General features: G+C 40.4%; 1 protein-coding gene across 1 annotated transcript in view; it reads left to right on the top strand.

The window, feature by feature from the left end:
* LRWD1 (leucine rich repeats and WD repeat domain containing 1) overlaps window positions 1-2,923 on the top strand; it is a 44,775-nt gene extending 41,852 nt beyond the window's left edge. The window contains exon 16 of the mRNA XM_053704597.1: window positions 2,531-2,923. Within this exon, the coding sequence (XP_053560572.1) occupies window positions 2,531-2,671 (141 nt within the window). The 3' untranslated portion in view covers window positions 2,672-2,923. The remainder of the gene's footprint in view (window positions 1-2,530) is intronic.
* Window positions 2,924-15,188: the final 12,265 nt, after the last annotated feature.

Raw genomic sequence — 15,188 nt, 5'->3', positions numbered from 1 at the left:
GACATAGTACCTTTTGCTCGCCTACATCTCAGACCTCTGCAATTGTGCATGCTAAGACAGTGGAATGGGGATTACTCAGATTTGTCCCCTACTCTGAATCTGGATCAAGAGACCAGAAATTCTCTTCTATGGTGGCTTTATCGGCCACATCTATCCAGGGGGATGCCATTCAGCAGGCCAGACTGGACAATTGTAACAACAGACGCCAGCCTACTAGGTTGGGGCGCTGTCTGGAATTCTCTGAAGGCTCAGGGTTTATGGAATCAGGAGGAGAGCCTCCTTCCAATAAACATTCTGGAATTGAGAGCAGTTCTCAATGCCCTTCTGGCTTGGCCCCAGTTAACAACTCGGGGGTTCATCAGGTTTCAGTCGGACAACATCACGACTGTAGCTTACATCAACCATCAGGGAGGGACAAGGAGCTCCCTAGCAATGATGGAAGTATCAAAGATAATTCGCTGGGCAGAGTCTCACTCTTGCCACCTGTCAGCAATCCACATCCCGGGAGTGGAGAACTGGGAGGCGGATTTCTTGAGTCGTCAGACTTTTCATCCGGGGGAGTGGGAACTTCATCCGGAGGTCTTTGCCCAAATACTTCGACGTTGGGGCAAACCAGAGATAGATCTCATGGCGTCTCGTCAGAACGCCAAACTTCCTCGCTACGGGTCCAGATCCAGGGATCCGGGAGCGGTTCTGATAGATGCTTTGACAGCACCTTGGACCTTCGGGATGGCTTATGTGTTTCCACCCTTCCCGATGCTTCCTCGATTGATTGCCAGAATCAAACAGGAGAGAGCATCAGTGATTCTAATAGCGCCTGCATGGCCACGCAGGACTTGGTATGCAGATCTAGTGGACATGTCATCCTGTCCACCTTGGTCTCTACCTCTATAACAGGACCTTCTGATTCAGGGTCCATTCAAACATCAAAATCTAACTTCTCTGAAGCTGACTGCTTGGAAATTGAACGTTTGATTTTATCAAAACGTGGTTTTTCTGAGTCGGTTATTGATACCCTGATACAGGCTAGGAAGCCTGTTACCAGAAGGATTTACCATAAGATATGGCGTAAATACCTATCCTGGTGCGAATCCAAAGGTTACTCTTGGAGTAAGGTTAGGATTCCTAGGATATTGTCCTTTCTACAAGAAGGTTTAGAAAAGGGTTTATCGGCTAGTTCATTAAAGGGACAGATCTCAGCTCTGTCCATTTTGTTGCACAAGCGTCTGTCAGAAATTCCAGACGTCCAGGCTTTTTGTCAAGCTTTAGCTAGGATCAAGCCTGTGTTTAAAACTGTTGCTCCGCCATGGAGTTTAAACCTGGTTCTTAACGTTTTACAAGGAGTTCCGTTTGAACCCCTTCATTCCATTGATATAAAGTTGTTATCTTGGAAAGTTCTATTTTTAACGGCTATTTCTTCGGCTCGGAGAGTCTCTGAGTTATCAGCCCTACATTGTGATTCTCCTTATTTGATTTTTCATTCAGATAAGGTAGTTCTGCGTACAAAACCTGGGTTCTTACCTAAGGTAGTCACTAACAGGAACATCAATCAGGAGATCGTTGTTCCTTCTTTGTGCCCGAATCCTTCTTCAAAGAAGGAACGTCTTCTGCACAATCTGGATGTAGTTCGTGCCCTCAAGTTCTATTTGCAGGCAACTAAGGAATTTCGACAAACGTCTTCCCTGTTTGTCGTGTACTCTGGTCAGAGGAGAGGTCAAAAGGCTTCGGCTACCTCTCTTTCCTTCTGGCTTCGTAGCATAATTCGTTTAGCCTATGAGACTGCTGGACAGCAGCCTCCTGAAAGAATTACAGCTCATTCTACTAGAGCTGTGGCTTCCACTTGGGCCTTTAAGAATGAGGCCTCTGTTGAACAGATTTGCAAGGCTGCAACTTGGTCTTCGCTCCATACTTTTTCAAAATTTTACAAATTTGACACTTTTGCTTCTTCGGAGGCTATTTTTGGGAGAAAGGTTCTTCAGGCAGTGGTTCCTTCTGTATAATGAGCCTGCCTAGCCCTCCCGTCATCCGTGTACTTTTGCTTTGGTATTGGTATCCCAGAAGTAATGATGACCCGTGGACTGATCACACATAACAGAAGAAAACATAATTTATGCTTACCTGATAAATTCCTTTCTTCTGTTGTGTGATCAGTCCACGGCCCGCCCTGTTTTTTAAGGCAGGTAAATATTTTTTAAATTATACTACAGTCACCACTTCACCCTTGGTTTCTCCTTTCTCGTTGGTCCTTGGTCGAATGACTGGGAGTGACGTAGAGGGGAGGAGCTATATGCAGCTCTGCTGGGTGAATCCTCTTGCATTTCCTGTTGGGGAGGAGTTATATCCCAGAAGTAATGATGACCCGTGGACTGATCACACAACAGAAGAAAGGAATTTATCAGGTAAGCATAAATTATGTTTTTCTTTGCCGCAGCCTCCTTACAATTTTAATTTGTACCCAGTTGTTGGGTTTTCAAGAGCTTTTAGTAACTAACTGCATTTTTTTTCATTTTGTTATGCTCTTTCCTTATAGATTCTTCAGTGGCCATCTCTTACCTGCAAAAATGAAACTTTTGATGGAGCGTTGATAAACACTGTGGCTGTAGATGCTGCATTGCAATACCTTGTGGTGTTAACTGATAAAAACATAGTTTCAATATGGAAAGTATTATGAAGAAAGACAATTACGGATGCAACGTTTGGTTCTCTGAGACAGGGACTTTGTTAAAGAATTTACATTTTTATTTGCTTTTATGATTGTAAATCAAGACAGGCATCTAAATATTTTATTTTATATTTTGTATAACAAATGTACATATGTCGTTCTATAAGTCATTTATTACTTTAAGTAGTACTGGTGTTTGTTTTATTGATTTTTTTTTTATATAAAAAAAAAGGAAAATTCCCTAGAACATATTTTACAACATCATGGAAGTTGCGTTTTTGATCAATTTTGTAACTAAAGTAGTCATTAAAATAAAAGGGAATTTGGTATTTTAAAAAATGTAAAAATGGATTGTGCTTTTTTACTGTTTATTTTCTCTCTGCTAGATTACAAGTGTTGCGGTACTGCTTTTAACGCTGAAAAAAATAGCCATTCCAGCGTAATGGCCAGGAACGCATAGCTATACCGCAAGCATTTTAGCCTGTAATGCAACGTTCATTCCGTACTCAAAAAAAAAAATTAAGTTTTTGTGTGGGATGTTCATATCGCCGGTATTACAGGTTTTGCGTTACAGCCTATACCGACACGAGCCATACCGCCATCTGAGAGCAGTAGTTATGGATTTTGTGAAACAAAAATGTTTCACAAAACTCATAACTAAAGTGTTACAAAGTACACTAACACCCATAAACTATTAACCCCTAAACCGCCGCCCTCCATCGCACACACTATTTAAAACTTATTAACTCCTAATCTGCCGCCTACCTACATTGCGACTATTAAATAAACATATTAACCCCTAATCTGCCGCCCAACCACATTGCCAACACTATAATAAAGCTATTAACCCCTAATCCGCTGCTCGCCGACAGTATAATAAATAAACCCCTAAACCTCCAGCTTCCCACATCGCTGCAACTAAATAAACCTCTTAACCTCTGGCCCACCACATCACCGCTACTAAATAAACCTATTAACCCCTAAACCGCCAGCCCCCTTACATCGCAAAACACTAAATTAAACTATTAACCCCCAAACCTAACACCCCCTAACTTAAAATTACTATATAACTAGCTTAAAATAAATAGAAACTTACCTGTGAAATAAAAATAAACTTAACATTAAACTATAAAATTTACCTAACATTACTATTCTAATAAATTTAAAAAATACTACCAATTAAAAAAATCTAAATTACAACTTTAAAAAAACACTACGAAAAAATGATTTTATTTGAACAGCCAATAGGATTTCAGAAGCTCTCATTCTATTGGCTGATTTGAATTTAAAGAATCAAATCAGCCAATAGGAATTCAAGGTAAACCATTTAGAAATGGCTACCTTGCATTCAACTTCAGTGTACGACGGATACTGTATGAAGAGGACGCTCCACACAGCATGGGATCGGCTTCCAGGATAGCTCCGCTCCGTGCCGTCGGGATGTAGATAGATGACGTCCCCGAGATGAATGAAGGTGTCGCCACCTGGATGAAGACTTCTCGCCGCCTGGATAAAGATGGATGTCCGGACTTCAGGAACCGTGAGTAGATTTTATGGGGTTAGTGTTAGGTTGTTTTTTTTTTCATTTTTGTAGGTGGGTGTTTTTTTTAGATTAGGGCTTCTGGCTTTTGTAAAAGAGCTGAATGCTCTTTTAAGGGCAGTGAAAAAGATCTGAACGCCCTTTTAAGGGCAATGCCCATACAAAATGCCCCTTTAGGGGAAATGGGTAGCTTAGTTTTTTTTAGAGTTAGGTTTTTTATTTTCGGGGGTTGGTTGGGTGGTGGGTTTTACTGTTGGGGGACTTTGTATTTTTGTTACAGGTAAAAAGAGCTGTTTAACTTAGGGCAATGCCCCACAAAAAGCCCTTTTAAGGGCTATTGGTAGTTTATTGTAGGTTAGGGGGTGTTTTTATTTTGGGGGGGCTTTTTTATTTTTATAGGGCTATTAGATAAGGTGTAATTGTTTTTATTTTGGATAGTTTAGTTTATTATTTTTTTGGAAGCTTAGTGTTTTTTATTCGTAATTTAGTGTTTATTATTTTTTTGTAATTTTAGATTTTTTATTTTTTTCATAGTGTTAGGTTTTTTTAAATTTGTAATTTAGATTTTTTAATTGGTAATATTTTTTTTATTTTATTAGAATAGTAATGTTAGGTTAATTTATAGTTTAATGTTAGGTTTATTTTGATTTCACAGGTAAGTTTTTATTTATTTTAAGATAGTTATATTATAATTTTAACTTTAAGTTAGGGGGTGTTAGGTTTAGGGGTTAATAGTTTAATTTAGTGTTTTGCGATGTGGGGGGGCTGGCGGTTTAGTGGTTAATAGGTTTATTTAGTAGCGGCGATGTGGGGGGCCGGATGTTTAGGGGTTAATAGCTTTATTATCGTATAATACTAAATAATTCAAGCCAATGAGTCTTAGCAAATCTAATTGCTAAGGCTCATTGGCTGGTATTATTTAGTATTATATTATTATTGAGTCATGGACCAGACTCTATCCCGTGCCTGAGCATTTGATATTTATTAGGGGGTGCGGTCACTTTTTTGTTACTATAGCTTTATTATAGTGTTGGCAATGTCGGGGAGCGGCGGATGGGGGGTTAATAGCTTTATTATAGTGTCGGGGGCGGTAGATTCAGGGTGTTTAGACTAGGGGTTTATGTTAGGGTGTTTGGGTTTAAACGTAACTTTTTTTCCCCCCATAAACGTTGTGTTACGGAGATTTTTCATTCTAACACCCTCTCCCCATTGATGTCTATGGGGGAAAGCGTGCACAAGCACGTCAAATCAGCCCTTGGATTTTGTGCGGTATGGAGCTTAACGCCACCATATCGCACGCACAAGGAGGCTTTTCAGTAACTTGTAATGGCAGCAATATGGAGAGTGAAATAACACAACTTTTTTGGCATTAGTTTCCTACCGTGTTTAGCGCAAAGCTCGTTATCTAGGTATCTGTTTGTAAATATGATTAACCTCTTGATTGCTATCTATAAATTCACATGCCGACCCTTCCATACTGTTTGAGGTGCTCTGAGTTCTCATATAGTAGAGGGATGATGTATTCTTTTGTATAGGTTTACCTATCACCTTGATTTATGTATACATTTTGTGCAGCCTACTAATGTGCACATCTGGTTTGTTAAAAGGACCAGTCAACACCAAAAATGTTATTGTTCAAAAAGATAGATAATCCCTTTATTACCCATTCCCCAGTTTTGCAGAACTAACACTGTTATATTAATACACTTTTTACCTCTGTGATTACCTTGTATCTAAGCCTCTGCAGACTGCCCTCTTATTTCATTTCTTTTGACAGACTTTCATTTTAGCCAATCAGTGCTGACTTCTAGGTAACTCTACGAGCGTGAGCACAATGTTATCTACAGTATCTCACAAAAGTGAGTACACCCACATTTTTGTAAATATTTTATTATATCTTTTCATGTGACAACACTGAAGAAATGACACTTTGCTACAATGTAAAGTAGTGAGTGTACACCCTGTATAACAGTGTAAATTTGCTGTCCCCTCAAAATAACTCAACACACATCCATTAATGTCTAAACCATTGGCAACAAAAGTGAGTACACCCCTAAGTGGACATGTCCAAATTGGGCCCAATTAGCCATTTTCCCTCCCCTGTATCATGTGACTCATTGTTACAAGGTCTCAGGTGTGAATGGGGAGCAGGTGTGCTAAATTTGGTGTTATCACTCTCACTCTCATACTGATCACTGGAAGTTCAACATGGCACCTCATGGCAAAGAACGCTCTGAGAATCTGAAAAAAAGAATTGTTGCGCTACATAAAGATGGCCTAGGCTATAAGAAGATTGCCAAGACCCTGAAACTGAGTTGCAGCACGGTGGGCAAGACCATACAGCGGTTTCACAGGACAGGTTCCACTTAGAACAGGCCTCGCCATGGTCGACCAAAGAAGTTGAGTGCACGTGCTTAGCGTCATATCCAGAGATTGTCTTTGGGAAATATATGTATGGGTGCTGCCAGCATTGCTGCAGAGGTTTTATGGGGTGACGGGTCAGCCTGTCAGTGCTCAGACCATACGCCGCACACTGCATCAAATTGGTCTGCATGGCTGTCATCCCAGAAAGATGATGACCAAGAAAGCCTGCAAACAGTTTGCTGAAGACAAGCAGACTAAGGACATGGATTATTGGAACCATGTCCTGTGGTCAGATGAGACCAAGATAAACTTATTTGGTTCAGATGGTGTCAAGCATGTGTGGCGGCAACCAGGTGAGGAGTACAAAGACAAGTGTGTCTTGCCTACAGTCAAGCATGGTGGTGGGAGTGTCATGAGTACTGCCGGCACTGGGGAGCTACAGTTCATTGAGGGAACCATGAACGCCAACATGTACTGTGGCATACTGAAGCAGACCATGATCCCCTCTCTTCGGAGACTGGGTCGCAGGGCATTATTCCAACATGATAACGACTCCAAACACACCTCCAAGACGTCCACTGCCTTGCTAAAGAAGCGGAGGACAAAGGTGATGGACTGGCCAAGCATGTCTTCAGACCTAAACTCTATTGAGCATCAGTGGGGCATCCTCAAATGGAATGTGGGGGAGTGCAAGGTCTCTAACATCCACCAGCTCCCTGATGTCGTCATGGAGTAGTGGAAGAGGACTCCAGTGGCAACCTCTTAAGATCTGGTGAACTCCATGCCCAAGAGGGTTAAGGCAGTGCTGGAAAATAATGGTGGCCACACAAAATATTGACACTTTGGGCCCAATTTGGACATTTCCACTTAGGGGTGTACTCACTTTTGTTGCCAACGGTTTAGACATTAATGGCTGTGTGTTGAGTTATTTTGAGGGGACAGCAAATTTACACTGTTATATAGGCTGTACGCTCACTACTTTACATTGTAGCAAAGTGTCATTTCTTCAGTGTTGTCACATGAAAAGATATAATAAAATATTTACAAAAATGTGAGGGCTGTACTCACTTTTGTGAGATACTGTATATGGCACACATGAAAAATAATGCCCTCTAGTTGTGGAAAAACTGTCAAAATGCATTCAGATAAGAGGCGGCTTTCAAGGGCTAAGAAATTAACATATGAGCCCATCTAGGTTTAGCTTTCAACTAAGAACACCAAAACAACAAAGCAAGATTGATGATAAAAGTTAATTGGAAGAGGGCGGAGCTAAGCCATGCTGGAAGATGGCTGCATAGTGAATTAGCTCCTAAGCCCTATATCCTACAGGCATCCACAAACCGTTCCAACAAAGCCTACAGACACAATCGGAACATAGCATAACTGCACTGGTGACCTGGAAGGAGCAGACAGTCTCGGATCCCCCTACAAGACCAAGTTTGGACCGTAATCAAAATGCGGCCTTACATGGCACTTAGCACACTGCATCTGCATCTGCACTATAGATCTGCCGCGTTTGACACACAGCCTTTGAAAGACACCTGCCTGCGATCTGGTCACACGAACAGGATTCCGTCACCACACAGCTTCAGCCATCAGCTATTTGGTAAGAGCGGTAGAACCCAACGTTCAGAAGAGACTTCAGCAGAGAGGTATAATAGCACAGATACCACTGCGCACCCCACACTGCCTGCCTGCCTGCATACTGGGTTAGAAATATATACAAAGGAAAGAGAAGTTGGACAGTTTCAGAGCACTCAAAGAGGTGTATAGCATGTATACAATTTGGTGGCAGGGGAAACCACCAACAAGGGTTCAAGATAAATAAAACTTAGCATTTAATGACAAATAAAACTATGTGTAGCAGCAGTGTGTGTGTATTAAAACTTAGACTAAAAGGAATTGAGAGTACCAGTAATCACAAAAAAGGACTGAATATAATATATAATTATGCGAGGGACACCGCACAGCTCAGTACAAACAAACAGGCTCATGTACTGCACAGTGAATCGTATCTAAAAAAGGAGGATTGACCTCACCACAAGTAATATAATAAAGTGCAGTCAAGGAGCAAGTAAGTAAAGGTCTGTGTGATAACCAACGTCAAAAATGCAAGTAAAAAAGCTATGTATAATAGATATTTGAATAACAGGATCTGAGAGCAATTAAACGTGACTACTGGTCTCTAAGTACGCCTGATGCGCATTTCACCACAACACGGCTTTCTCAAAGGCTAACCTGAGATGGGAAAGCCCCCCTGCCTAAGAACTATCTACTAGCCAATCAGGGGTGAGTGTAGTTACACCCCTAGAAAGAGCCTATCACGGTTACCGTGATGTGATTGAAAATTGAGACATCACATGATTGGGAATAGCCAGACAACCAATAATACGTTATTGTGTGAGGGTCAAAATATCAGTCAGTGAATGAATGCACTGTTTATCTATTAAAACAAGGTGTATAGCTGAAAATAATATGTGTATCAATAACTGTGATTAATCATATACACTTAAACAAACATCCACAGCCAAAGACCTCAAAAGAGCATGTGTAATGTAAAACAGGATGTACCATAATATGAACAGCCAAGAGACGACCAGTTACGTACCCAAAAATATCTTAGCCAGTCACTTATATTAAGCTATGATTTTTATGCCCAACCAAAAGCACATTATATTATTCTTTCCATCTTGCATTGTCACAGAACAAAATCACTGAGTAAGTAGAAACAATAATGTAGACAAATCAAAGCTCTTTGTCTATGTTATGTCCCAACATAAATTGTTAGCTTGTTTATGAAGAAGTCTCAAGTTTGCTAATAAAGGGAACCGATCTTAAAGACAGATAGATCCAGGCATATACTTTTAAGGACGTTACAATAAAATAAAAATGCCTAACAAGGGGCATATTGTATCATTATGTCATCCTGACTGTTCACCACTTTACTACAAAGCAAAATGCCAGTGCAATAGGAACGGTAGTGTAAGCAATTGAAACCAAGCATATTGTCTATAGTATGTATCAATCATCATTCTAAAAGGCAGAACATATAGTACCATCCAGCATAATCATATATATGAAGGAACCTTATGTCTACAGGTTAACATATCTGAGTAAAACTAAACTTGTCACCATATGTAACAGAAAAAGGTACATTATAAGTTCAGGGATTTAAGAATATTTCAAAATTATCTCGAAAGCAAAGGTCAATGTGAGTGTTGTATTGGCTAAGGTGGAGGAGTTCTATAAACAAATTGACCCAAATAAGAAATAATAAAGTAAAGAATAATAAAGATTATATGTGTATGTTCACACAAGGAACCATCTGTACGGTAAAAATTTAGTGTGTAAGCATTATCAACCTTATGGGATATGTGGCTTGGATATTATTAGTAAACATAATTCTTAAGTACAATTATATCCAATGCTAGCTATTTATTTTGAAAGGGTTTCATTCTTCAACGTATAATGAGTTCACCATGTTTAAAAATATAGTGAATGTATTATATCATAAAAAAGACCCATATCCATCTTGTTCATTCAAACATCCTGGTGTGAGAGTATTAAGCCAAAATATCCACCTACATTCCGCTTGCTGTAGCATTGCTTCAACATTTCCACCTCTTATGCCTGGTTTAATAACCTGTAGGACTGATACTTTCAAATCCGGTTTAGTACCATGTTTTTTAAGGTAATGTTGGACCACAGGAGTTAAGTTTTTGTCTTTTTTCTTGTCATTTTCACAATTTTTGATACTATTTATATGTTCGCCCAATCTTGTTCGAAGGTGTAGTGATCCATATATATCTTTTGCCACATATACACAATAGGCAGTATACAACATTTTTAGTCCTACAATTGGTGAAGCCATACATTCTTACTGGGAGAGAAAACTAGCAACTAAAAGAGGCGCAGCAAAGGCCGTTAAAAAGGCAAACAACCCTGATAGCCGCACCACACTGTTAATGGCACCACGTGCAAGCACAGGAGTGTAATAAAGTTTACAGAATTATACAACAACACACAGCCAGACAAGCTGAACAAGGCAGTGGAACACCAATCAGCCTAACCCCTAGCTACCGCATAGGCCTATATAATTCTACCCTGCCCATTGCTTCATAAGGGAATACACTAGGCCCAATAAATAACAACTTGGACAAAAAACAGACTCTTGGGGGGCGGAGCCAACTGCCTATGTGACCGGCCGCACTTTACAGGAACTCCGGCTCCCATTTCAGAATATCAAGTCAAAATTATGCCTTAAGACATACTATCACTATTTTATTGATTGCCTATGCGTGCTTTCTACATAAGTTACCTGCCTAAATAGGTTTGAATAGCCTAATAGCACGTTTCAGCTCTCTTGGATCTCACCACGTGGCTTGGCGGTGAAAGAGATACAGCAAACCTCCCATCCATCGACAAGGAGGGTCATTGTCTACACCCAATCTACTGATCGATATTGCTAAGGACTCCTCTGTAGCGATCTTAACTGCTGTTTCAACACCCTTTCAAGAGACATGGAGGCCGTAGAGGAGTGGGAGGAAACAGCTTTCGGCTTTCTAGAGGCCTCCTTCCAGCTTCTAAAGGCGCTTGTGACAAAGACCCACGCTGCGAACACCCACAATCACCTACCTACCAACCAAGCCATACAACACTGTGGGGCATATGAGGAGGAGGTGCGCTCACTTACCACGGCCGTTCACAAGCCCATTGCCGAGGCTGCAGCCATACAGCAGAGAGCACAACTAGTCCAGCAGAGCCCAGCACAAAGATGGCGGGCGGTAGCCCGACAGACATTATTCCCCTATTTGGCCCAGGTAGCGCCCGACTTCAACAATGACAGCGGGGGTCCGGGAGAGACCCTAGGATTTGGCTGGCAGCCTAACATACAGGCATCGCGCTCAAATCTCCTGGCGGAGATATCGGGTGAGCTCAAGCATATTAGCAGCAATGTGAGACTCCTATACTTCTTTGTCCTGTCAGACCTGTCTCCTGCGCCTCTCATGTTGATCGAAATAGTTGACAGAGATCTGCCTGTTGGAGTAACTCCGGTTAATAATGGGCTCGCAAGATCTGGAATGGGCTAATAAGATAACTCCCTACTGAAGCTGCCTTCATGGCTGAGTACCTGTTTGCCGATGTTCGGAACTATCGCATCTGGACATGGCCATAATATCTGGCAGCTTGCTTACCTATCTCAACTGTAATTTTGCTTGTTTCTCAATAGATTAGCCATTTTAGAGTCATCTCACCCATGGTAACTGCCCCTCAGTGGGGTCACCTATGTTGACTGACTTTCATATTGCACCCTGATTTATTAGTTTCTACGGACCCCTTATAGAATGAGAGACATTTCATTTCATCCCACAGTACTGTTGGTTAAATACTCTATTACTGATGTCTATTCTTTATGTTATACTAACTGCATGGTATGGGTTATTTCATATATAGTTAACAAAAGATCCTTAAACATTATATTATATACTCTAAAGTTATTACCCAATTACCTATGTCATACTGTTTATTATATATGTTCCTATTTTCCCATGGGGTGCCGGACATAACTTTGATGTGACTATTTTCTGCTTTCCTTTATTGTGCTCATAAGTGTTTACAGTCACAAGACATAGGATATAATAATCTAGCTGCAGTATAACAGGATTAGCCTTGATTAGGGTTAAGCCGCTTATATACCTACTGCCTATAATTAATGCCTGAATGGGATTGAAACAGTCTTACGCTTACTGCCGATGGGCAAAGGGCCCTTGCCCGACGGCAGTCTTAATTTCCTCCTAAAGTCCCTACTTGTATTTAAGAGGCTGCTAGGCTTCCATGCATAATACGAGGCGGGTCCTTGTTTAAAATACTGCTCAGATAACCAGCACTTTGAGATTTATATGGTTGCATGTCAGTTTATATGTTTTCATCCCATATGGGCCAGAGTTCAGGTTGCTCATACGAGACATACTTATGTTCCAAATTAATATATATTTGTTGGAAGCAATGCCTAAAGGTCAATAAGCCCGCTGGTTAATTAAACTTATGGATTCCACTATACGGAACATATTTCCCATTTAATTATCTACTTCATTCTAACTCCCACCTCCCCCCCCCCCCACCACCCCCCACAATAAGTCTCCCAATTTGGGAGAACTCTCTGCGCGGTTTATCTTACCCATACCGCATAATAAATTTTATACCATATCCATATATCATATTATGTCAGCTAAGGAATGGCGCCCTTACTGTATCTATTGTTTGACATTCTAATTGCCATCCTACTCTAACTCACCATGTTTTATATACTGCACCATACCTATATATTCTATTGTGTTTTCTAATTATTTAAGTGGTGATCTTTTGGTTGCTATTCGCTGTTTACCTTATATGTTTACATATATACATGGATTATTGCATTCAGTTTACCATGTATACCTATATATCTACCGATTATTGCACTATACCTACATATCTTATTACATTATTCAATTCTAGAAAGAACCCCTATAATGTCAAAATTATTCAACAGCATAAGTGTTCAATCACTATATTTTTATAGGTCCATTTACATTTCTCACTTTCCTCTCCTATAGTAAGTACAGAGGGTGCCTAAATACTAAGTGAGGAAATTCATCTTGTTTAGCATATGTTTTGTTAATGTTGCTTGTAACATATCTTGTTAATCTACTTTAACACATATTTATAGAAAAGAGGTTCCTGACTCTTCCATAGTATAGCCTATGCTGTAGATCTTATTTATCTAAATGGAAGTAGTATATGTGAAAAGTACCATCTATGTATGTTCTGTATGATATTCTTTTGCATAAGCTGTATTGGTTTTTCGCACAACCTCAATAAAAACTTTATAAAAAAAAAACAACAACAAAAAACAAAACAGACTCTTCATCACGCACTGAGCGGTAAGCAAAGATCTTTTAAAACCTTTTGCAAATACTGCCCACAGTTTTCAGTAGTGCTTTAAAAAAAAAAGGGGGGGGGAGTCTAATAAATTGAAGCAATCCTTACCTTAGATCTATAACACAAAAAATACTGCTGACTTTAGCAACATATAAGCTCTTAGTATACACAGATTCTAGCCACAATTGGCTATGCCTTGCATGAAACAAACTAAACCTGATAACCAGCAAAAATCTAAGATGATTAACCAATACCTAATTCAGGCTGAGACCACCCCACAACAAATGTAAACTAGGCCACACAGCGCAGCTCCAACCCAGTGGCGGCTGGTGAATTTTGAAGATGGTGGTGCACGTGGCCCCGCCCCTGACCCCGCCCCTTGAAATAGAGCCCCGCCCCTCCAATGGCTCAAAATATTTGAACCGGTATACACTAGTCCCACTGTTCTTTAAAAGAATTTTAAAAAAAATGGAACCAGGGAATTAACTATGTTTTTCATATATTCATATTCCTGATAAGAATTTGTTGTACATATTTACAGTGAATTTTATTTTACATTTTATCTATAAGACCAGAAGTGCTTAGTGCCACTAAGCAGTCAGAGTTGCAATGCATTGGACCCCCATGTTTCCAGGACAGATAAACTTATTGAAGCAGCAATTACAGTAAATACCCATAAATATGAATGAAATGTTTTATTATTGCAAAATACATTTCTTGACCCTGTTGCACATTTTTAAACACACAGTGACATCACATATTTTATTTTTATTTTGATAAGTGACAACAGATTACCTCATTTATGGCAGATGAGACTCCTAGCCCACCAAGGACAACAGTATTGCTTAACCCCTTCAATGTCAGAGACGTTTGTGGGACACTTGAACACATGCTGCATTCCTTATTACCAGTCTGCTCAGTAATTTGTTATAACAGCTTTTAGAGTTCTCAGAGTCAGGCTGTGCAGCAGTGGTCCCTAGATTATATCAGCACTGCTGTTCACAGCCTGGCCGTGTGAGCTCTAAAATATGTTATAAAACAGATTACTGATGGCTGACTGGAGATGAGGAATGCAGCATGGGAAACGGAGAGTACACAACTTCAGACCCATCCCCCCACACCACCGTTCAGAAAGCTCCAGCTCTGCATCTAACACACAGGTCCCATATTCTCCTTTACAGCTGCCTGTTCTCTCGCCTGTCAGCTGTCAGGACAGGCATCCGTGAGCTTCCAGATGTCAGCAAAGGCTGCTACAGGCAAGTTCTCCAGCATTTAAATCTCTGTTTCTCTGCTCACAGCATTTCAAGCATTGCTAACACAATGAAAAGTGCCGTGAGCAGGAGAACTGAGAATTAAATGCAGGAGACCTGGAAAGTGCTGTGTAATGTGCAGGGTCTCTGTCTGGGGCTAACAAAATATAACATAACTAATCCTTACAGCCACAGAGTCTCTGAGCATATCTTTCCTACAGGCACCGGAGCCTGATACAAACACACCCACATATCCTGCTCCAGCAACATTTTGCAGTTAACACGCAATTTGAAGATGGAGCTGCGTCACCATTTACAAATTTCTAACATCCCTTTACTGCTAATAGCAAAACATAACGGATCTACCTATTCTCAGTTTTCTGTCAACTCTGCTCCTTCTCTCAACTCTGCTCCTTCTCTCAACTCTGCTCCCTCTCAGTCTCAGGCTCGC

This window comes from Bombina bombina, chromosome 3 (genome assembly GCF_027579735.1).
Source record: "Bombina bombina isolate aBomBom1 chromosome 3, aBomBom1.pri, whole genome shotgun sequence".
Lineage (NCBI taxonomy): Eukaryota > Metazoa > Chordata > Amphibia > Anura > Bombinatoridae > Bombina > Bombina bombina.
The sequence above is the reverse complement of the archived record's forward strand: the minus strand, read 5'-3'. Positions and strand labels throughout refer to the sequence as shown.